This window comes from Notamacropus eugenii, chromosome 1 (genome assembly GCF_028372415.1).
Source record: "Notamacropus eugenii isolate mMacEug1 chromosome 1, mMacEug1.pri_v2, whole genome shotgun sequence".
Taxonomy (NCBI): domain Eukaryota; kingdom Metazoa; phylum Chordata; class Mammalia; order Diprotodontia; family Macropodidae; genus Notamacropus; species Notamacropus eugenii.
Window position 1 is genome coordinate 485,610,162 of NC_092872.1, and position 24,450 is coordinate 485,634,611.

At 41.4% G+C, this 24,450-nt stretch overlaps 1 protein-coding gene and 1 long non-coding RNA gene across 8 annotated transcripts in view; one reads left to right on the forward strand and one right to left on the reverse strand.

The window, feature by feature from the left end:
- ADAMTS13 (ADAM metallopeptidase with thrombospondin type 1 motif 13) overlaps positions 1–19,425 on the forward strand; it is a 45,711-nt gene extending 26,286 nt beyond the window's left edge. For 2 of the 6 annotated variants that reach the window (XM_072632854.1, XM_072632855.1), the window contains 13 exons: positions 96–225; positions 778–957; positions 2,187–2,376; positions 3,576–3,696; positions 6,947–7,076; positions 9,208–9,387; positions 10,171–10,350; positions 11,421–11,625; positions 12,333–12,657; positions 14,444–14,590; positions 15,072–15,248; positions 16,974–17,158; positions 18,607–19,425. In XM_072632854.1, the coding sequence (XP_072488955.1) occupies positions 96–225; positions 778–957; positions 2,187–2,376; positions 3,576–3,696; positions 6,947–7,076; positions 9,208–9,387; positions 10,171–10,350; positions 11,421–11,625; positions 12,333–12,657; positions 14,444–14,590; positions 15,072–15,248; positions 16,974–17,158; positions 18,607–18,759 (2,303 nt within the window). In that variant the 3' untranslated portion in view covers positions 18,760–19,425. Of the gene's footprint in view, positions 1–95; positions 226–777; positions 958–2,186; positions 2,377–3,575; positions 3,697–6,946; positions 7,077–9,207; positions 9,388–10,170; positions 10,351–11,420; positions 11,626–12,332; positions 12,658–14,443; positions 14,591–15,071; positions 15,249–16,973; positions 17,159–17,953; positions 18,041–18,606 lie in introns of all 6 variants that reach the window. The other 4 variants (XR_011972248.1, XR_011972246.1, XR_011972247.1 and 1 more) reach the window with 4 other exon arrangements.
- LOC140519630 (uncharacterized) lies at positions 222–24,430 on the reverse strand. 2 transcript variants are annotated; one of them, XR_011972251.1, is made up of 4 exons: positions 24,062–24,430; positions 23,129–23,172; positions 1,921–2,641; positions 222–813 (listed from the first exon to the last, which is right to left on the reverse strand). It is a non-coding gene; the product is annotated as an uncharacterized lncRNA (long non-coding RNA). The 2 variants fall into 2 exon arrangements; XR_011972250.1 differs by lacking the exons at positions 222–813; positions 1,921–2,641 and adding an exon at positions 22,913–23,045 and having other exon boundaries at positions 24,062–24,381.
- Between the last annotated feature and the right edge of the window lie 20 nt (positions 24,431–24,450).

Sequence of the window (24,450 nt, forward strand, 5' to 3'; positions counted from 1 at the left end):
ACTACTTCTTCCCCTAAGGGTCTAACTGGACCTTACCCTAAAATCTCAGGCAAAAGGACAGCCCAGCCCTTTCCTTGTGTTGTTTTCCTTCTCAGGAGTACGTCAAGTGAGTTATAGTTGCTTTGACCAAGTCCAGAATAAATGGACTGATGATGTCTACTGTGGAGGGACTGTGAAGCCCTTGTCATGGAAAGAACTCTGTGTCCCTGGGCCATGCCCACCACAGTGAGTGCTGTTGATATGGTTTTCATTTCATAATTCTCTTAGCAGAAGATAGTTATTTAGGGACTATCTGGTTACTTAGCTCTCCCCTTCCAGTCTTATTCTTATTCATGCTCTTATGTTACTACACAACTATATATATACATAGACAGCTGATGGCTTAGCCCTTAGGCATGGTCTGGGACTAGATTACATTGAGTATTTCTTGCCCCCTTTCTCCAAATATTTACACTGGAGAGATGAAGGGCAGCCTTTATAGGAGAAAAGATGTCACAAAAGAGAAACTTTGTTTGGGAGAGAGTTAATGCATTGATTATGTGCATTTTGTTACTGCTTAGGGCAGTAGCCCTGCAGCTAGACAAAAGGATCAAAACCATTTTTTTCCTGAGTTGAGAGGAGTTTAGACCCCAGACGTCGTCTGTGTCTACCTGGTTCAGTGCTTATTGAGTGACTGGAAGCAGTAGAAGTCTCTGGGAGTTTGCCCCAGCCAGCCTGACCCCAGAAATCCTCCCAGGGCAAGGCCAAGCCTCGCTGACTCTCATCTTCCCTTCTTAGCTGGACAACAGGAGACTTTGGTCCTTGTAGCACAACCTGTGGAGGAGGAGTGAGAGAACGGACAGTAAGCTGTGTGAAGGTGGAGGGCAACCTTACCCTCATGTTACCGGAATCCTACTGCAAACCTTCTCTCCAGCCCACTGCTACTGAGATCTGCAACCCCCAGCTCTGCCTTACCAGGTAATGGGGGCACTCATTGGCCCAGGTAAAATGGATAAAGTTCATCTTTAGGAACTCCCCAGCCTGACTCTGACTTGAAGACTTTTCCCCTTTCAGTGCCTCATTCTCCTTTATCATCTTTGACATCCTCCCTGCCGTCAGGAGCCCACTAGAGGTATTCTGTTAGCCCAGGCCTCTTACTCCCAAACCAGGTGCCCAATCATCATTGAGGGCTCTTCTCTGCCATCTTTTTTCCTTTCCTCTTACCCTCCTTTGCCCACTAAAACTTCCTTATCCCGTATCATTTCCTCATGGTCACCCAGCTAATCTATTCAACTTCCTCCCTTCTTCCCCAAACAAAATGTGCTAGTCAAAAAGGGTTGGTAAGATATTTTTGGGTAACATCTGTTCACTTGAACAAATGTCATCTGGAGTCATTGCCCCCGGCCTTTATTGCCTGTTCTAAAATGAGAGACACTAATGGTAGTCTGGGTGAGAAAGGAAGATCATTCGGTAACAGGACAATGGGGAAAGAGATGTCTGGGACAGGCATGTCCTAGTAGCACTTCCTATGGAGGAGGAGTGAGACTGTCTTTCAAATCCCTCCACCTAGATCACTTCAACTTGATTTACAGATGTTAATTAAATACCTGTTATTTGAAAGACACTAATAGGTGTAGGTAGCAGATAAAGAAAACACAACAAAATAGTCCTTCTCCTCAGGGAGTTTTCTGTAGAATCAGCCTTGCCCATGGTTCTTTGGGATTCTCTTTCCATGCTGCCCTTAGATATAACTTGTAAGTTATATCTTGTAAGACTTTTTCACCCTCCATGCCACTTCTAGGTGACAGAGTGGATATCATGTTGGAATGATCAAGAAGACCTGAATTTGAATCCTATCTCAGACATTTACTAGCTGTCTGACCCTGGGCAAGTCAGCCTCAGTTTCCTCCTCTGTAAAATAGAGATAATAATAGTACCTACCTCATAGGGTTGTGGTAAGGTTCAAATGAGATAACATGTATGGTGCTTTGCACACCTCAGAGTGCTGGCTATTATTGTTATAGTTATCAACCTTCTTCTTGGGAATGGTGGCTCTTCTGAGAAAAGACAGAAAGTATCTTGGTTTCTTATTTTTTTATTTCTACTTTCTCTATCTTTGGGGTTCATGATCTTGGTTAGGGAGACTGCTCAAGCCATGCATTCAGAGAGACAAAAAGGACCTCTTGACTCTTATATTCTGTGTTTAGGTGGAAGGTGTCAGAACCGGGTCCATGCTCTTCTGCCTGTGGGCTGGGTCTAGCCCAGAGGAATGTGACATGCATACAAGAAGGCGATGGCCTGGAAGATCCAGTGGATGACAGGCTGTGCTCTGTGGAAGAAAAACCTTCTCCCCTCTTACCATGTGTGGTGACCGTCTGCCCCCTGGGCTGGAATACTGTGAGTGTCCTGACTTGGCCACCTCTGCTTGCTCAGTTCCAAGGGCCAGATTCATAGTGAGAAAGGAATAATCCAGAATGTGTTTGGGAAGGAGGTACAAAGAGGGATACTGCCCATTTCCGGTTAAACTGGAAGGATGATGGCTGAAGGTGACGAGGCTCCACCTGTCCCTCTTCTCTGGGAAGGTGTCATCCCTGAAATTTTCTTTTCTGCCATTGCCCAAGCAAAGTTTCTTCTTTTCAGTCTTTTCTTTGAGCTTTGGTGGCTACAGACCAAAGGGAAGATAAAAACCAGAACATTTCACCATGTCCTTTTTGTAGACTAGATCACCCTTCTCCTTCTAAGTCAGCCCAGGGGGATTCATTTGTTAGAGATTTATAACAATAGTCTGACTTATTTCACAAGGGAATGCTTTCTTTTTCTATATCTAAGAACTAGGAGGTTAGATGGCTTTCATACCAGTGGCAAGTTGCCTATGGTAGTCTCAGCAAGGATTTGGAGAATGAGAGGATCTGGAGTCAGGAAGACTTGGGTTTGAATCCTGCCTCAGACATTTACAAGCAGTGTGACCCTGGGCAAGTCACTTAACCTCAGTCTACTTATCTGTAAAATGGAGATAATGATACCTACCTTACAGGGTTCTTATGAAGATCAAATGATAGAAAATATGTAAAAGACTTTGCAGACCTAATGTGCCATGTAAATGCACACCCTCTGGAATATTATGTTAGTTGGACCACACATCCTGACCTTCAGGTATCAGACTCAAACTCTGAAGGAAATTTCTAATCGAATTTCTTATAGTCACCTTTATGAAAAGAATGCAAAGCAAAGAGATGAATTGCCTGAACTTATACAGAAAAATGCCTTTCTTAGAAGGCTTTGTGAGGGCATTTTTATAGTCACAAAGATAGGTGAAGGGTGAGGAAAATAAACTATTCCAGGAAGGAGATATAAGTAAGTTTAAAAGTTTCAATCTTTCTCATTTCCCAAGCCAACTTATTCTCCGTCTCTCTCTGTCTCTGTCTGTCCCTTTACCTTTTTCCTTCTCTCCATCTCTTTTCTATCTCTCTGTCTCTGTCTATTTTATTGTTTTGTAAGACACTGGGCAAATAGGACTGGATGTCTCATGGGCCTATCCCACGCCCATCAGCATGTTATTTGTGGTGGCGCTGGGGGGGTTGATTATTTCCTCACAGCATGAATCTGGATCTTTCCTGGAAGAAGCTATGGACCAACTGGGAAGTTTCTGGAAGGAGAATCTAACCGTGCATGTGTGGAGCCCTTTGGTGGGGGAATGCTCAGTCTCTTGTGGTACAGGTGAGGCTCTTTGGGAACTTGAGTAGCAAAGGGCTGAGGGATGAGCCTTTCATCTCTCTGATCACCATAGTTCCTATGAGAATCAGAATAAGTTGACTATCAATTGAAAACTTTCCATTTGACTGAATTTGATGTTGGAGGACCTGAGGTCGAATCTCAGCTCTGTCACTAACTATTTGTGTGATCTTGGGCAAGTCACTTCTATTGAATTGTTTCTTCATCTACATGATGAAGGAGTTGGACTCAATGAGTCCCTTTTTGCTCTAAAAACGTGATTGTATGATGGAGTTCCTCGATGAATCAGAACAGGGCTGACTACCTCCATCTGCTTTAGACATAGCACATGGACACCACCATGGTTGGCAGGGACTTTTCCTACCCTCTGGAAGACTTTACTACCCTAAAAAGAGTTTTGCCTTGCTCTAGAAGTTGTTCATTTTTATTTAGGTTGCTAAAAAGAATATTATGAATTGCTAGTGCTGGACACTGGGAGAGGAGGACAAAAAAAAAAAGAGAAGATTCTTGGAGTGGAGATATTTCTAGTCTAGTTAAGGAGACAGACATGAAGAAACCAGAGATGTCAAGATAAGATATAAACAAGTTTCAGATAGATTGTTATGTTATAGGTTGTATATACAAATGCTGAGAGAATTCAAAGTTTATTGTAGAATGGGATCAGAGAAGGTTTCATGGAGTTAGCAAACCTGAGCCTTGAAGATTGAATAGGTTTTAGATAGGAAGAATTAGAAGAGGAGCACATCCAGGTTGGAGGAATGAGGGTATGGAGATGGCTAAGGCCTATGGAGAAGACAGAAGTGAGGAAGATAGGAACCCATCTAAGGAGGATGTCTGGTTTGGGAAATAGTGGGGCATAGATGATATGAATTAGCTAAGTGGGTTCAGACTACAGAGAACCTTAAATATCAGGTTAAGGGGTTTGGATTTGATCCAACAGAGAGCAGAGAACACCCCTCCCCCCTTTTAACCTTTATTTTATTTTTAAACTCTTATTTAGCATCTTATTTTCCCCTAGTTACATGTAAATACAAATTTTAACATTTGTTTTTGAAATTTTGAGTTCCGAATTCTCTTCCTTCCTCCCTCCCCACCTCCACCCCGAAATGAGAAGGCAAGCAATTCGATCTAGGTTATACATGTATAGTTATGCAAAACAAGTCCATAATAGTCATATTGTGAAAGAAAACATAGATTTAAAAAAACTCAGGAAAAATAAAGAAAATTTTAAAAAAGTAGGCTCTAATCTGTATTCAGATGGCATCAGTTCTTTCTCTGGGGATGGATAACATTTTTTCATCTTAAATCTTTCAGAGTTGTGGATCATTGTACTGCTGAGAGCAGCTAAGTCATTACAGCTGATCACCTTGCACTATTGCCATACATTTCACTTTGCATCAGCCCATGCCAGTCTTTCCAGGTTTTTCTGAGAGCATCCTGCTCATCATTTTTTATAGTACAATAGGATTCCATGATAATCACAAACCACTTGTTCATCCATTCCCCAATTGATGGGCATCAATTATTCTTCTCAGTTTCTAATTCTTTATCCCCCAAAAAGAGCTGCTATGTTTTTGTACATATAGGTCCTTTTCCTTTTTGTTTTTTTAAGTCTCTTTTGGGATACTGATCTGGTAGTGGTATTGCTAGGTCAAAGAATATACATGGTTTTATAGTCTTTTGGGCATAGTTCCAAATTGGTCTACAGAATGGTTGAATCAGTTCACAACTCCACCAACAATGTATTAAAGAGAGAACCCTTTTTGATAGGGGTGAGGGGAGAAATACAAGGGAATGGTGTGATAAGGGTAACTAGTGAGGGTAAAGTATAGTTTTGCTATACTTTCTTTGTGGTTAGAGGGAAGGGAGAATGCTTAGCAACTATGTCATCTTGTCTGATGGGTTTGAGACCAATGAGAAGAGTTGTCTCTGCTATCCTTAGTAAACTTTACTCACAAGATTGGAGAGGTCCTTAATGAAGAGGAAGCGTGATGGTAATGGCAAGAGTATCTAAATTTGGAATCAGAAGACCTAGGTTTCATGACTTGGCGCAAATCATGTGACCTCTTAAATTGCTAATTAATTTATGGAATTATGAAATGGGCACAGGCATGCCTAGTTCTTTGTATACTTGCCAGGGAAGACCAGCAGTGGGATGCAATTCTTTGATTACACTTTAATAAGGCATAGAGGGCACAAGGACAAACAGCACAGAAAATATAGAGCAAAACAGCACAAAAGGGGGCATAGAAGCAGATGGCTTGGGGTGGGGATGAGATCTTGAAGGAAGATAGGCAGAGTGAGGAAGAGAATGGCGGGGAGAGGCAAAGAGTCACACTGGGAACTACGGACTGGAGTTGGGAGCAGAATGAACCCAGCTGGCAATGGGGTGGGGGAGAAGTGAGAGGAAGTTAGTGATCTCATTTTTATAGGGTTTTGGTGGGGGGCAGACTGACACACCCTTCTCTGACAATAAAAGAATTGGGACTCATCTGCCTCTTATAATTTTTGTTAGGGAATCAGTACCATCAGCCTCCCTTGTCCCCTTGGAGGAGATCAAATCTACCCTAATTGCACAAGGACAGGCAAGGACAGATGGCATATCTTTTGGGGATGGCACCAGGTTAATCCAGTTGGGGCACACAGACAACAAGCAGGTGTCAATTTTTTCCTTCAACCACATCTTTAAACTAACTCAAAGGGAAAACTGCATTCCTGAGCTTAACTCAAGAACAGAGGAGTGTGACTTGACAAAACAGGGCAGTGATACAGAATAGGATCAATTAGAGAATAGAATCTATTATTAAGTGATACAGACAATTTTAATTTCCTCGGGTTTATCGTATATCATGCCATAGGACCAAAGGGTCCTCACAGGAAGGATTAATGACTTCCCTTGATTTAGCATGTAGACTTGGGATGTGATTTTTAGTTAATTTATGTTTGCACATTATGCTCCTTTGATCTTTGAGACAGTCTGTATGTGACCTTTAGGTTTCCTTTTGCAATCTGACTTCTTAGAAGCTTACTATGCTGGCTAGGAGTGTGTGGAAGGGTGGTGAGGGGACCAGAACAAGATACAATTTTAACACACCTATTTAGGCCTCGATTTACTTATCTGAAAAAGAGATGGGGTGGGATTAGATGACTTCTCATGAATCTTCTAGCTCTAGATCTGTGGACTCTAAGGATCTTTTCAGCTTCAAATCCCTGAACCCTATGATTCTCCTTCTAGGCTTAAGGGAGCTACGCTATGTTTGTTTGGACTTTGCCAGCAGGAAAGAGGTCGAGAAAGACAAGTGTAACCCAGTGAGTCAGCCAGAAAATCAGATGATGGTCTGCCATGCTGCTTCCTGTCCACCTAGGTAAAGCAAGAAAACATCAAGCTGCCTTTCCTCACCTTTAGAGTTGTTCCTCTTCTAGGGTACACCTTCACCATCGCTACCACCACCACCACTACCACTCACACCATTACCACCACCAATACCACTAGCAACAAGTCATATTTATATAGAATTTCTCAAAAAAAAATTTGTATTGTATGCTTTTGTTTTCATATCATCTAGATTTCCCCATTTTCTCCCTGACCCCTTTCCAGAGAGCCATTCCTTATGACAATATTTTTTAGGAGGAAGAAGAGAAAAAAAATCCAGCAAAACCAATTAACACATCAAAAAAAAAAAAAAAATCCTGACCTTAGATGCAGTGTTCCACGCCCTTAGTCCTCCATGCCTACAAAGAATGGGGAGGCTGTCTTCTCATAACTTTCTTGAGGCTAATCTTATTCTTTATAATTTCAATACATTCAGCTTTGATTGTTTTGTGATTTTTCCTATCATATACTCCTATTCTCCTTAGATAAAACATTGCTTTAGTCATTGCATATATTATTTTTCTATCTCACTTTACTTCATTTTGCATCAGTTCATATAAGTCCTTTCATGCTCTTTTATATTCATCACATTCGTCATTTAATACAGCAGAATAATATTCCATGGTATTCACATACCACAGGCCCATGTTTAGTCAACCCCCAGCTTACGAGTATCTACTTTGTTTTCAGTTCTTGGCCAGCACAAAAAGTGCTGCTATACGCTTTGGCCTTTCTTTTTTGTCAGTGACCTTCTTGGGATAGAAGTCAGCAGTGGAATGTCTGGGTCAAAGGGTATCAACATTTAGTCACTTTATTTACATCATTCCAAATTGCTTTATAGGATGGCAATACCAATTCTTTGCTCTGTCAAGAATTTATTAGTGTGTCTGTCTTTCCAGAACCTCTCATTGACCATTACCATCTTTTGTTATCTTTCCCAACTCTCTGGGGAAAAGGTAAAACTTCAGGCTTGTATTGATGTGAATTCCTCTTACTGTTGGTGATTTGGGCATTTTTTCACATGGTTGTTAATAATTTATATTTCTTTTGAGAACTGTTGGCTCATATACTTTGACTTATTGAGAGCTAGCATTTACTCATACGTATTTCTGTTGTCTATATCTATATCTATATCTATATCTATATCTATATATCTTGGATACATCATTCCCTCCCCAACCCCCAATCAGGATAAGCTTATCCTCTGAAAACTTATCATCACAGAGATTGATCCATTTGTTCTAATCAAGACATGACTCCATCGTCTCTTCCCTCTGATTGGTGGGCTGGAGGGTGGAGCCATGAGCTCCTCCTAAAACATCCTTCTGTTGAGGCTCAGAATTTTTTTGCTATGTCTTCCTTTCCCACCAGCCACTGTGTTTAGTTTTAACTGAACATCATGTTCCCACACCAGGTACCCTCCAGCTCCCCGCTTCCTGTATCAACTTTGAAGCTTTTTGTATGGTCTTCCTCTATTAAACTGTAAGCTTCTTGAGGGTAGGGACTGACTGTCCTTTTCTTACTTGTATCCCTAGCATACAGTGCCTGACACGTGGTAAGCAATTAATGTTTAGTGACTACATGTGTATGTATGTATGTATGTATATATATGTATATATATATAAAAATATGTGTGTATACATATTATATATATCATTTATGTCCCTCATCAGAGATGTTTGATATGAAGATTTTTTCCCCAGTTGATTAAAAAGAGTTTTAAGATTTGCAAAGTACTTCCTCCACCACAAGCTGTGATAAAGGTAGTTCAGTTCAGTTGTTTTAAGTTATGTCTGACTCTTCATGACCCCATTTGGGGTTTTCTTGGCAAAGATAATGGAGTGGTTTGCCATTTCCTCCTCCAGTTTATTTTACAAATGAGCAAACCGAGGCAAGCAGGGCTAAGTGACTTATCCAGGGTCACACAGCTAGTAAATATCTAAGGCTGGATTTGAACTCATGAAGATGTTTTTCTGACTCAAGGCCCACCACTCTATCCACTGTGCCACCTAGGTGCCCTCATTTTCATTAATAGCTTCCAAATCAGGGTAGTAAGGAAATATATTCTTTAAAAAGAGAGCCTGCTGTTGTCTAACAGTCATTCTTTCCTTTTTCCCCTTTAGGTGGGAGATCAAAGTTCTGGCCCCTTGTCCAGTGACCTGTGGAGGGGGGAAAGTGCCACTCTCTGTTCACTGTGTGAGGCAGAACAAGGGCCTGACCATCAATCTTCCTCATTCCAAGTGTGGGGGCATGCCCCGACCTAGCAGCTACCAGGACTGCAGTACAGAGCCCTGTCCTGCCAGGTCTATATACACTTGTGTCCCTGGACTTCATGCTTAATCCATCCCACTGAGAGGGAATGACTGCATTCTAAGGGGGGAAATGCCCCAGGGCTGGTCAGGAAGTACAGGATAACCTGCTATAATGTAGCTTATTATTACCTAGATTTGGATCTAGCACTAGGGAAACCAGGGCCCCTGAAACTGTGAACTGTGCTGGCAAAAAAGTCTGATATAACACATTTATTCAGACTAACCAGTCAGCACTAATCTTCTGTCCTAATACCAATGTTATCAAAGGGCTTCCTGATGGAGTTAAAGGAACCTCCCCAGTATGAAAATCACTTCCCATTGGCTAGTTTGGTGACCCTGACTATACTTAAGAGAAGGTATCCTATGTAGGGTTTTATCTGTGAATAAACTGGGTATAGTTGTACTGGAATGGGAGGGCCCCTTGTGATGGATGTCCAGATAGATTTCCTCTTATATCCTTAGATAAAATGATCCTTTGTTTCAGTTTCCTCTTTGTAAAATGGGAGGGGCTCAAAGAACCATATAGTTTATGAGTCAGAGGGATTAGGCTATGAAGCAATAAAAGGTCAGTCTTGCTTGATAATAAAATTGGATTCCATTTATATAGTGCATTAAGGTCTGCAAAGAGCTTTATATACATTCTTTTTTTTTTCCCTTTTCATTGTTGGAAATGAATTGGATTTCCTGGCATTTAAAGAGAATCTTGGATTTTGTTTCAATGTGGAAAGTTAAGAAATTCTGTTAAGATGGAAGATGGATTCTCACTTCCACCAGGTGGCGGCACAAGCTGGCATCCTGCAGTGTAAGCTGCGGAGGAGGGATTGTCCAGAAGATCCTCTACTGTGCCAGGGCTTTTGGGGAGAATGAGGAGGAGATTGTTCCTGACTCCCAGTGCCAGGAGCTCCCTCGCCCAGAGGAACAGGAGCCCTGCAACCTAGACCCTTGCCCACCCAGGTCAGCAGCCCCTGCAGGGAGAAAAGTTAGAGCAGTGCCACCTTTCAGAAAGGACACTGAGAAGCGTGGATACATCCTAAAGAGAGTGACTGGAACAGTGAGGGCACTGGAAAGCACATCAGATGAGTACTGATCAGAGGAAGTCAAGCTGATTAGCCCAGAGAGGGGAAAACTTGGTGGGGACCTGATAACGGTCTTGGAGCATTTTATTGTGGAAGGGGGAAAGGATTTAATTTGTTCTGCTTGGCCATTGAGGATAGAACTGGGCATAAGAGGTGGAAGTAAATTTTGGTTCAAGATATTTTTTGAAAAGCTTTCTAATAATTATGTTTCTGAGTGAATGGATCCATGATGTCATTAGCCTGGGTATTCCATCCACTAGGGTAGGTCACCACCCATCCTTACCCTCTCACTCTGTATTACTTGTTTATGTCTTTCCGTAAATTCTCTGTCCAAGACTGCCGTGATGCACTGAACAACTTCCTCTGGTTCTTTTACTCTTTAGTGGCTGTAAAAGATAGACCTGACCAGTTCATCTACCACTTGCCACTCTTCCTCCGTAGCCAGCCTGCTTCCTTTTCCACGAATATATGTCTCTGACAGTGTCTTTTATGCCATTTCTTATGCATAAGTCAGTTGGAACTATGTTACAGGCAATTTATACCCCCAGTGTATCTTTGTGTTGTCCTTAAGGTTACCTGCAATTGTGAATCTTAGCTGGTGGTGTTCCAGGGTTCCCAGTTATACTGCATCATTTAAAAATGCACTAGTATTTTTTAAAGAGGGGTAGGTGGGGTGGTAGTTTGCAATAGCAATTGGGTTAGCATCACTGCCCAAAGGTGGAACTGACTTTTCTATAAGGTAGTGAGATCCCCATCAGTGAAGGTCTTCAAGCAGGGGCTGCATGACTATATTGTCAAGGATGTGGTAAAATCATATTTCTGTTCAGACACAGGTGATAGCTGTGGTTCCTTCCAGCTCTCAGAATCTAATTTTGAGCATGTCCTCGTGAACCACAGGATAGCTCAGCCCTCTGCCTCTGTCTTAGTGATGTTTCCTTTTTGATCTAGGTGGAAGGTAGTATCGAGCAGCTCATGCTCCGCTGTCTGTGGTCTGGGCACAGCCACACGCTCAGTGATCTGTGTGCAGCTGGATCATGGAGAAGAGGCAGAGGTGGAAGAGGAAGCCTGCGCCGCCTCGGAGAGGCCCCCAGTGAGCATTCCGTGCCTTCTAGCAGACTGTGCCTACCAGTGGCACTTCAGTGACTGGATGGAGGTATTCCTCTTCACTAGCTTTGGAGTGCACCCTGGGAAGAGGGAAGGGTATTTGTGTTTGCTCATCCAGGGCCCTTTAAATATTTATTATCATTATTACTATGGTTCTCTTCCGGAAAAGTGTGAAGAAAAATGAAACCCAATGTGGAGTACCATGTCTGTGTCAGGACGTGGGGCAGCAATGGCACCTGAACACTGGGCTGAGAGAAGGGAGGGTCTGCTGTGGTCATGTAGGCTAGTTGGGGGCCAGCAGTAGTATTCAGGGATCCAAAAGCGCATATGGATCCAAGGTCAGGGCAAGTAAGTGTGTGTAAAGGCAGGCAGGCAGAGGAGAATCAGGAGATGCCACAAACCAGTTAAATGGTAGGGCAGAGGGTGGGGAATTTGGGTACCCACAGGAAGTGAAGGGGTAGGCAAAGCAGACATGAGAAAGCACTCGAGGGGTCAGCCAAGGGGTTCTCGATTCTGAAGCAATCCTCTTTTTAGCCATTAAACTTCTGATATATTTCCTGTTGGGGCAGAAGTCAGTCCCAGGGTTTAAATGCTTAAGTGTTTGGAAGTATAAGTGGGTTGCTGGAAAGGCTTTAGGGGAAATAGGGCTATGTGCAAAGGCAGATCCTGATAACCTGGCCCATTCTGTGTAAGGTAGGTGTTTGAGTTTTACCTGTTATACATCTATTTGTCATATATCACAACTTTCCTCTACAGTGTTCTGCCTCATGTGGGAATGGAATCCAGCGCCGCCATGATTTCTGTGTCAGACCCCACCAAACCCATATTCCAGTGCCTGCCATATTTTGTCAGCACATTCCCAAGCCTGTGACTGTGAGGGGCTGCTCAGCTGGGCCCTGTGAGAGGCAGGTGATCCCCAAACTGAAGACACAGGAGGAAGCCACTACTACTGTAAGCCGAACCACAGTAGCTCCTGCTCCTACCCTTGAGAGTCCCCACTACAGGGTCCTGGCTGTCCCCAACCACCTACTTTCTTCATCTGTTCAACCTAAGGAACCCCCACAGCAGGAAGAGAACACTGGCAAGTCTAGTTATGTTTTATTTCTTTTTTTGATCAGATGGAATCTCATCTGGAACCACAATTCAGATGTTCACAGGTTTTCTCTGTGGCTTGAAAGACACTTATTTTCTTAACTGGTTCTCTGAGAACCAAGAATTAACTAGGGGAAGATGGGAGAAAAGGGGATGAGGGGAATGTTAGGGGAATGGGGCAGTAGCAGCTACCTTCCCAACCCCAAACATATCCTTAATTATACTTTGCTAGAGAATCTAGAAGTGTGGTCATACCACAGTGTAGTACATGGGAAAGAGCTGAATTTGGGCTCATAGGACTTGAGAGGGAATTCCAGTTCTGTTGTGAACCTGGACAAATCACCAAATCTATCTGGACCTCTGTTTCCTCATCTTTAAAATGAAGATGTTGAACTAGATGACCTCTAAGGTCCTTCCCTGCTCTAGCTCTATGATACTGTGGATAGACCTTTAAGTTGCGATGCTGATTGATATTAAAGAATCAGCTAGGTGGCACAGCATGTAGAGACTGGGCCTGGAGTCAGGAAGACCTGAATTAAAATCCATCTTCAGATACTTGCTGGCTGGGTGACCCTAGGCAAATCACTTAACTTCTGGCACTGAGATAAAAATAGCACCCACTTTCCAGAGTTGTTGTAATGATCCAATGGGATTATATATTTAAGACCCTTACCAATGCCTGGCAAAAAATAGGTGTTTAATGAATGTCTTCTTTTCTCCCTCCCTTGCTCCCTCCTTTCCTTCCTTTTTCATAATACCAATCCAAATGAATTAAAATCCTAAATGATGAGTGGGTCAAAAAGCAAATCATTGAAACAATGAATAACTATGTGAAAGATAATGATAATGATGAAATAATATACCAAAAATTTGGGGATACAGTTAAGAAATTACATACTTAAAACATGAATTAACAAAATAGAAAAGGAGAGGATTAATGAACTGAATATGCAGTTTTAAAAATTAGAAAGCCAACAAATAAGCGAATTTAAAATGAGCACAAAAGAGCAGATAGTAAAAATTAGGGGAAAAATAAACTAGAAACCAATATAGAAATGATAAATAAAACTAAAAGCTGGTTCTTTGAAAAGACTAACAGTGATAAAGCTTTAGCCAACCTGATTAAAAAGATGAGGGCAGAAAAATCAAATTAATAAAATAGCAACTGAACAAAGTGCAGTCACAACAAAAACAGAAAGAATTAAAACATTTATCAGAATACACGATACAGTTAGATATGCAACCAAAAGCGAAAACACAAGAGAAATAGAGGAATCACCTTCCAAAAATTAAAATAACCTAAACTAACAGAAGCCAAATAGAGGTCTTGAATAGTCTGATCTCAGGAAAGAAATCAGAAGCAGCTGTAAAGAAACTTACCAAAGGAAAAAACTCCAGATCCTTACAGATTCAAAGAAGGATTCTGCCAAACTTTTAAGAACAATTAGCACCAATATGCAAATTATTCTCAAAAAATGGAGAAGTAAAGCATTCTTTTATGATTTTTAGGAGTAGATTCCTTTTATGAGACAAATGTAATCCTAATACCTAAACCAGGAAAGGATAAAGCCTAGAAGGAGATTTTAAATTAATGTTATTAATGAATATCAATTAAAAAGCATTTTATCACAATACCTATAAAAGTCATTTCCAGGAGTACTGGGGAATATATCAACACTGTTCCTCTGAGCTCCAAGTACAGTCAAACACCATTTGCCTCCCTCCATCCCTCAGCTGTATACATGATCATTGTGGGTTTTCTCCTCCCTCTGTAGGTACCTGTGGAAAGCAATACCTTGGGCCTATGGGGACCATCAACATGACTGGCACGCAGGTGACCAAGTGTGCAGTGGCCATTGGTCGACCTCTGGGGGAGGTGGTGGCCTTCCAAGTCCTGGAGAGCTCCCTCAACTGCAGTGCTGGTTTGTTTGGGTGGCCATTTAGCTTGTCTTATGCCCTCTCTCTGAAACTTCCTTTCATGTCCTTCCTTATGGGTGCATATGGACCCCATATATGAATTTAGGGTCCTTGAGGCTCTAATTGTTTAAAAATTTATGCTGTAGCTTGGGGTGCTCAGGATGTTCTGGGTGAGGGACCCCTGAAGGAGACTGTTTTCTGACAGATCTGCTGTTTCCCACTCCGTCACTGAATGAAGCAATGACAGACCTGGTCTTGATGACAAAGAAGCCCTTTCCAACACCTATGCTATTTCCTCATCCTCAGACAGGAAGGGGAACAGAGCTGTGCAGTAGCACAGTAGTAGTGCTGAAGTGCTTGTGCTCTTGACGGGTCTCCCAGAAACTGGAGCTAGAACCTGTGTGGTCTTTTATTTATGAGCCCTCAAGCAGGCCTTAAACTGAGAACTTAATTGTGTCTGAACCACACTGCACTGCCTTATTTTAGGGGAGATGCTGCTGTTTTGGGGATGGCTTACCTGGAGGAGAACCTGCAAGAATTTGGCAGGTGTGACATTCATCTCCAAAACCAACACTCTGGTGGTGAGACAGCGCCTGGTATTCCCAGGAAATGGGGTGGTGCTACAGTATTGGAGCCAAGTTGCCACAGAAAATTATCACAAAGGTATCAGGGCAGGTGGGGAAGAGAGGGGATGAGCAGGGGCATGTTGGAGCCAGCTCTTCAGTTGTTAAAATTTAGTGTGTCAGAAACTGGCAAAATACTACAAATTAGGGCTTGATTTATTGTTTTGTTGATTGTCTAGACATAAGAAAGTGATGGAGAAAATATTAATAAAGCAGATGAGATTTTTAGCTTGGACTTAAAGGAAGCCAGGAAAGTCAGTAGGTGGTGTTGAGGAGGGAGAATGTGCCAGGCATGGCAGACATCCAGAGAAAATGCCTGGAAATGAGAGGTGGAATGCTTTATTCATGGAACAACCAGGAGGCCAGTGTCACTGAATCAAAGGGTGCGAGGGAATTGAACTGTAAGCTATGGGAAGGCTGAAATGGTGGGAGGTGGTTAGATTAAAGAGAGCTTTGAATAGCAAACAGAGGATTTTGTATTTGATGCTGGAAGAGATAAGGGATTTTGCTGAGTAGAGGGAAGGAGTTTTGACATGGTCAGACAGGCACTTTAGGAGTCACTTTGGTGGCTGAATGGAATGATGAGAGAGTTGAGGCAGGCTGACCCACCAGGAGGCTACTGAGGCATGAAGAGATGAGGGGCCTACCTTAGAGAGGTGTAGAATCAGAGGAGAGAATGGGGAATATTTGAGAGATGCTGCAAAAGTGAAATTGACAGACCTTGGCAATAAATTGGATATGAGGTAGGGGGCGTATGAGAGATAGTGAGGAATCCAGGCTGATTCCTAGGCTGTGAAGATGGATTGGGAGGATAGTGGTGCCATCTGTAATAATAGGAAAGTTTGGAGCAAGGGAGGTTTAGTTGGAAAGATAATGAATTCTGTTTTGTAGATGTTGAATTTAAGATGTTTGAGATGTCTGAAAGACAGTTGGAGATGCGAGATTGAAGGTCAGCAGAGAGGATGAGGAAGGAAAGGTGGATTTGAGAATCATCAGCATAGAGAGGCAATTAATTTCATGGAAGCAGGTGAGATCATCAAGGGTAGTAGTATAGTGAAAGAAGAGAAGAGGGCCCAACACTGAGTGATGATTATATTTAGAGGATGTAGTCTGGGTAAGGATTCAGTAAAGCAAACAGAGAAGCAGCAGTCAGGTAGATAGGAGAAAACATGGAAAGAGTAGTGTCCTGAAAACAGACACAGGAGAGGATCAATGCAGAGAGGGGAAATGAAACACTTCTATATATTTTGGTCCGGATTTGTGATTTCATTGTGTAGGGTTTTCTTAGTGTGGAAGCCTCCTCTACCAATGCAGATCAGTAAAAATTTGTGACTTGTGTAAGCCAGTATGTTTCAGAGATGAGACTTTAACAAACCTCTTTATGATGCCAATTTTTTATCTCCTATTCTAAACTGTCTCTTATGATACACATAGACAACTATAATATACAACACTATATGATAAGTATGTGAAAGAGGGCCAAAAAAATTGATATGTGAGATCCAAGGGAGAAATGGTTGTTACCCACAGAAAGGATATAGGAAGTCCACTAATGGACTTTTTCCTCACACTTTTTGGCCCTCTAAATTGATGACCCTTCCTCTTAAGATTGGCTCTAGAAGTTAGGTTGGGCTAGAATAAGTCATGCAGAGTCTTGTAGGCCACTGTAGCCCTCTGTATTGTTATTTCTATTGTGTTTTTCATACTCTCAAAGAATTTATCTGTCTACCGTTGGTTTAACTTCTCCAAAATGTTTCTTCCCCAGAATGTGATGTGCAACTCTTTGGTCCTAGAGGGGAAATAGTAAGTCCTCCCCGGGACCACAATGTGAGAAGCCAAGAAGGATGTCGAGTCTTCATTAATGTGGCTCCAGGAACCCGGATAGCCATCCATGCCCTGACCATTGATCTGGGGACAGAAGCTAATCAGACTTCTGACAGCTACATTTTGGTGAGGCCACCAGGAAAAGGGTAGGACCAGGTGGATTCTGATCCTCCTCTGTGTTTTAGGTACCATTATGTCTTAGAAACAGGAAGCTGGACTATATCACTCAGTCAATCAACAGGCATTTGTTAAGTGCCAAATATGTGTCAGGCACTGTACTGGGCACTGAGGATACAAAGACAAAAAATGAAATAGTTCCCACCCCTTCAGTAAAGTTTCACCTTGGTTTTCTAATTCCATAGTAATTTCACTTTCTTTTGCTGCAAAATAAGAGGCTTAGGGAAGATGATCTCTGAGGTCACTTATAGTATTAATATTCTCTGAACATACTTCATTCATTCCACAGACATTTTATTAAAAGTCAATACTGTGTGCACAATACTACTGGGCACTGATTCTAGTCAATGGAACATCAGTGAAAGAAAGAAATTTCAGATAGGAGTTAAATAGAAAAGTCTTTCCTCTATTTTATTAGAATCAATTTACAGCATAATTTAAATGCATATGAACTCTAGTTTAACTTTGTTGTCAGTGGATATACATTTTTAATTTTCCGTTATTCTGAGATAGATATGGATATTCAGAGGGACATTATCTGACCCACGTCCATGATACTGTGAAATTTTTTGTAATGCAGCATATCATAAACCCTGCACATGGTTCTTAATCAAGAAGTGATTTATTTGCATTTGGTAATGGTGCTCTTAGGATCAGGGACATCTCTTCCTATTTTAGAATATTAGTGTTTCCAGGTTACCATTTAAAGGGCTAGGGACTGAACCTGTGATTTCACTGTTATAGGGAGCTCCTAGATGAAGAAATGTCCTCTCCCAGGCTGACAGCTTCTCTGCAACTTATAGTCTTCGAGATTACCTAGGGCACTAAAAAGTTAAGTGACTTTCCCAGGGTCTTTGTAGCCAGTGTGTCCAAGACAGGACTTAACTGAAGTATTCCTGGTCTTGAGGCTGACTCTTAAGCATTACCCCATGTGGTTATTGTTTAGTTCTTCGGTCATGTCCAACTCTTTGTGACCCCATTTGGGGTTTTCTTGGAAAAGACACTGGCATGGTTTGCCATTTCCTTTTCCAGCTCATTTTACAGATGAGGAAACTGAGGCAAACAGGGTTAAATGACTTGCCCAGGGTCACAAAGCTAGTGTCTGAGGCCAGATTTGAACTCAGGTCTTCCTGATTCCAGTCTGGGCACTCTATTTGTTCTGCCATCTAGTTGCCATAGCACTGCACCATATATAGATTCTCTTCTAAAACTGAGAGACATGAGAAATTTAAACATAAGAAAAAGCAAACAAAGTGAAACAATAGCAACTAGTTCGTTTTCTGTGTGTCCTATAGTAGCTCAGTGACATCAGTCTTTTAAAATGGGACACAGAATGAGATCTTGTCTGAAAGCTGCTTCCATGGGGGCTGATGTCCTCATATTCTTCTTTCTTCTAGATCCGTGACATGCACAACATGAGGATGGTAACATTCCATGGACAGCAGTTGTTCTACTGGGAGTCAGTGGGGAGCCAAGCTGAAATTGAGTTCAGTGAGAGCTTCCAAGAGGAACATACCAGTTTTCGGGGTCAATACTGGATCCTTAAATAGAGTGAAGGGAAAATCTTCACATGGAAGTGGCCTAAGGTGGGACAGACCAACTCCCTTAGGCCCCTGAGAGCTTATTCTTAATTTTACCATTGACTTCTCTGCCAATCATATTCCATGTCTGAGCTGTAGCTCAGTCATCTGCCCTTTCAGGATAATAATCCTCCCCTGAAAAGGGATTAAGGAATTAAATATAAGGAGGGCTTTTGAGATTGTGGGAAGCTACTCAACTTTTAAATTTACTTCCATCTTTGCCACTATGTGGTAAAACTCATATCTCCTTCCCTACCTGTAACGCATGCCTAGAGGGCTGAACAGCATGGAGTTGTGTTTAGGGGTGGAAGCTCTCCAATTCTTGGAGCCCTTGGAGAGATGAAGCTCACTTTTCCTGAGGGAACTGGACTGAAAACCAAGAGGACCTGGTTCTACCACTCATTGTGTGACCTTGAGTCTCTCTGGGCCTCAGATTTCCAATCTGTAAAATGAGGGAGTTGGACTCTGAAGTCCAATTTCATCTCTGACATTCTAGGTTTGTCCTTTGGGCCCTTTCTTATGGTGTCCAGAAGGGGATGAGTCAAAGAGATACCTGAGTAGTTAAGAAGAGACTTTGCACAGATACAAGGCACCACCTAACTCCATCTGTATCAATAAATATGTGAAACAGCTTCAGTTTTGGACCCTTCATTTTGTCCTATATAAACTAACTCCCCCAAGGGCTACACTTTATGTATTTTCTCTTTATGGAGAAGAGCAGGGTCTAACGAGCTAGGAGAACTGTTAATAACTCATATGGGAGCATTACTTAGTTTACTAAGTGCTTTTCTCATAACAGTTCTGTTAAGTAAGTAGTGCAATAAGTGTTGGGGATACAAATAAGAGACAGAAGCTTACAACGTAATGAAGGAAGACAGCATGCAAAAAGAAGCTGAAAAGTGACTGGGAGTACTAAGAGTCCAGGAAGCTCAAGGCTGTGGGGGTGGAAGGTGGAGAGGCATGATATTGCATAGAGTAAAAATCAAGCTGTATCCTGGATCTCTGCTTTGTCATGGCGGAAGGGCTTGCATAGCTCAATGAAACTTTGAGCTATGCTGTGCAGAGTTACCCAAGATGGGCAAGTCATAGTCAAGAATTCAGACAAAAGGTGACCTATTGGAGAAGGAAATGGCAAACACTCCAGTGTAGTATCTTTGTCAAGAAAACCCCATGGACAGTATCAAAATGATAAAATAAATGGAAGATGAGCCCCTTGGGTCAGAAGGTGTCTACATTATAGGGGAAGAGCTGAAGACAACTACACAGAGCTCCACAAAGAATGAGGTGACTGGGGCCAAAGCCCAAAGGAAGCTCAGCTGTCTAGTGATAAAAGGGAAGTCCAGTGCTGCAAAGATCAATATTGCATAAGAACCTGGACTATTCAAGGTAAGCTAGAGGTGGTTAAACAGGAGATGGAAAGTTTAAACATTGATATCTTGGGTGTCAGTGAACTTAAATGGATGAGAATGAGTGAATTTAATTCAGGTGACCATTACATGTACACTTTGGGCAAGAATCCCTTAGAATAAATGGGGTATCCTAATAATTGATAAAAGGATGAGAAAAGCAGTATTGGAGTATAATCTCAAAAATGACACAATGATATCTATGCAAATCCAAGGCAAACCATTCAACATCGCAGTAATACAAGTCTATACTCCAACCACTAATGCCAAAGAGGCCAAAGTTGCTCAGTTCTATGAAGACCTACAATGTTCTAGAAATAATACCAAAAAAAGATGTCACATTCATCAAAGGGCATTGGAATGCTAAAGTGGGAAGTCAAAAGATTATTGGAATAACAGACAAGTTTGGCCTTGGAGTACCAAAACGAAGCAGGGCAGAGACAAATAGAGTTGCTAGTCATAGCAAATACTTTTTTTCAACAACCCAAAATGTGACTTTACACATGAACATCACTAGATGGTCAATATCAAAATCAGATTGATTATATACTTTGCTACCAGAGGTGAAAAAGATCTCTACAGTTGGTTAAAACAATACCTGGAGCTGAGTGTGGATCAGATCATGAGTTTCTTATTGCAAAATTTAGACTTAAATTGAAAGAAGGGTAACCTATCAGACTGTAAAGGTATGATCTAAATATAACATTCCTTACTAATATGAAGCAAAAGTGATGATTTAAGACTTAATGGATTAAATCAGGTAGATAGAGCTCCTAAAGAACTATAGACAGAGGTTTGAAATATTGTACAGGAAACAGCAACAGAAACATCCCAAAGAAAAAGAAGAGTAAGAAAGAAAAATGGTTCTCTGATGAGGCTTTAACTGGGAAAAGCATACCTGAAGAAAGAAGGAAAGTGAAGGGAAAGGAGAAAGGGAAAGATATACTCAACTGAATGTAGAATTCCAGAGAATGGCAAGGAGAGAGAAAGTTTTCTTAAATGAGCAACGTGTTAAAATCAATTATCTGAAATGGAAAATAATTCTGAGGTACAAAGTTTCCAAATAAATAGATACTGATTTAATAGTAATGGACAACAGGTTACCATTAAATCAGGTCAACTAATTCCTCAGTAGTTGGTGACAAAGGAGTGATTTACAGAGCTAATTTTTATAACAGAAAAGAGGAATAAAACTAATTACAGCAACCTCAGAAAATGTCTTGAACATAATTCAACTGGTCAAGGTCGGTCATCTGACTAGTTTGCTTCTCCCGGGCTTTCTTAATCCAAATTCTTACTGTTGTCAACATTCAGCTGTCAAAGTGAGATTAGAAATTCTTGTTCTGCAGTTGATGCCTTTTGTAACCAGAAAGCTTACTTTAAAGGATCCTATGGCTTGAACTAAAACTGTGAAAGAGAAATCTGTGGTTTGTGGTCAGAAAAGAAAACCCAACCTTAGAAGATTATACTACTCAATTTATACCTAACTTCTAACTCAAGGAGAAAAAACATGGAGCTTACCCATTAAGACTAGAAAGAGGAACTTAATGTTTAGGCAATCCCTCTTTCTTTAGCTGCCAGAATGCCAGAAAGAGGAACTTAAACCTTTAAAAAGAGTCTTATAATTCTATGATTATTTTATTCCTACAAAGAGAGATGTCTTACCCTAAATTATCTGCTACTAAATGATAAAGTCTTATCAATCCATCTGTTCACTATATCTACTGCTAACCTAGACTTTATAGAAAATCTATGTTTGGCATAGCTGTTAGGACTATAGAAGGAAGCTTAATCTTATAATCAAACTAAAAAAAATTCAAAGCAATCAATACTAACCGATTAAAGGGTATTTCTTTTCAAATGCAAAAAAAAAAAACCAGAAGAAAACAATAGAATGGGAAATACATGAGATTCCCAAGAAAATTAAAGCTCTCAAGAGAAAGTTTCATGCAAAAAATAGATATGATAAAAGAAAAAAAATGGTAGGGACTTAACAGAAGTAGATGAGATTAAGAAGCTGTGGTAAGAACATGCAGAAGAACTGTACAAGAAAGATTTTAACATCACAGATAACCATGATTATGTGGTTACTGATCTAGAGCCACACATCCTGGAGAATGAAGTCAAGTGGGCCTTAAGAAGCATTGCTAACAATAAATCTAGTGGAGATGATAAAATTCCAGCTGAGTTATTTAAAATCCTAAAAGATGATGGTGTTTTTGCACTCCAAGTACCAGCAAATTTGGAAAATTCAACAGTAGCCACTGTATTGGAAAAGATCAGTTTATGTCTCAATCCTAAAGAAGGGCAATGCCAAAGAATGTACAAATTACTGAACAATTGTGCTCATTTCACATACCAGTAAGGTTATGCTTAAGATTCTGCAAGTTAAGCTTCAGCAGTATGTGAACTGTGAATTACCAGAAGTACAGGCTGGTTTTTGAAAAAGCAGAGGAACTAGAGACCAAATTGCCTGTATTCGCTGGATTATGGAGAATGCAAGGGAATTCCAGAAAAAAAATCTGCTTCATTGACTACACTAAAGTATTTGAGTATATGGATCACAACAAAATGTGGCAGATCCTCAAAAGAGATGGGAATAACCAAATCATCTTACTTGTCTCCTCAGGAACCTGTATGTGGGTCAAGAAGCAAGTCAGGACCAAACATGAAAGAACTGATTACTTTAAGATTGGGAAAGGAGTACAAAAAGGCTGTATATTTTCACCTTATTTATTTAGCTTATATACAGAGTACATCATGAGAAATGCCAGGCTGGTTAAATCAAAAGCTGGAATTAAGGTTGCTGGGAGAAATATCAACATTCTCAGATATGCAGACAATACTACTCTGAAGGCAGAAAGCAAAAAAGAATTAAGAAGCCTCTTCATGAAGGTGGAAGCATAAAGTATAAAAGTTTGCTTGAAGCTTACCTTTAAAAAAACCCCAAGATCATGGCATCTGGTCCCATCACTTCCTGGCAAATAGAGGGAGAAGCAACAGAAACAGTGTCAGATTTTATATTCTTTGGGCTGAATGATCACTGCATGAAATTAAAAGATACTTGTTCCTTGGAAGGAATGCTATGGCAAATCTGGAGAGCATACTAAAAAGCAGAGACATCACTTTGCCAACCAAGGTGCCTATATTCAAAACTATGGTTTTTCCAGTAGTGATATATGACTCTGAGAGTTGGATTATTAGGAGAGTTGAGCACCAAAGAGTCAACGCTTTTGAACTGTAGTGACGGAGAAGAAGTTTGAAAGTCCATTGAACATCAAGGAGATCAAATTACTTAATACTTAAATTAATTCAAACTATTCATTGGAAGGTCAAATACTGAAGTTGAAGCTTAAATACTTTGACCACATAATGGGAAGAAGGGACTCATTTGGAGTTCTCGGATGTTGGGAAAGATAAAAGACAAAAGGAGAAGGAGAAGGCTGAGGATGAGATGGATAATGTCATGGAAGCACTGAACATGAGCTTGGACGGATATCGGGAGATAGCGGACTTGGTGCGCTATGGTTCAAGGGGTCACAAATAGGATAAAAAACTAAAATTAAGTAGAGTTGCTGGTGGAAAATGGAGTTCACAGATCGTCGTGACCCTTCCATAAAGGAAGGATTTAAGAGGAGTTTAATACTCAGCCCTCCAATCAGAGGCGAGGAGTGATTGAGGGTGTTGAGTCTCACAACCTGAATCACCGCTCGAGGTGATGAGATTTCAGGTTATCCTGGGATAGGATACTTTGCAGAAAAGGTAAGAGAGAGATTATTATGCTCAAGATCAAAGCCAGAGTTCCCACCACGTGTACTTGTTCTTTTTCACCACTAACCTGCAGTCATTTTAGGAAGACACTTTACCTTAGGGTCGGTTTTTCCATGTTAAACTTCGGTAACGCCTTCGCATCTCCAAAAGCTTCAGAATCTCATCTGCGAGTTCAGAAGAAAGTAGCAACCTGTCCCTTCCCGCAACTAGGCAGTACTGGTCCCGCCCTCTATAAGCTCCTCCCCATGTTAATTAGGTGGGCGGATCCTGTAGATGCTCGCACCTGTGGAGGTTGCCCCCCCAAACCACACCCCAATATGCTAATGATGCGGGCGGTTCCACAACCCCCGAGCCACATCCCCCACAATTCCACGCGCCCTAGGCGACGTGGAGCTGCCGGTGGTTGGCGGAGGGGGCGCCCTATTGTGACGGGATCGGGCGAGGAAGGGGATTAGGGGGCAGCGGGGGAGCGCTTCTCCCGCCC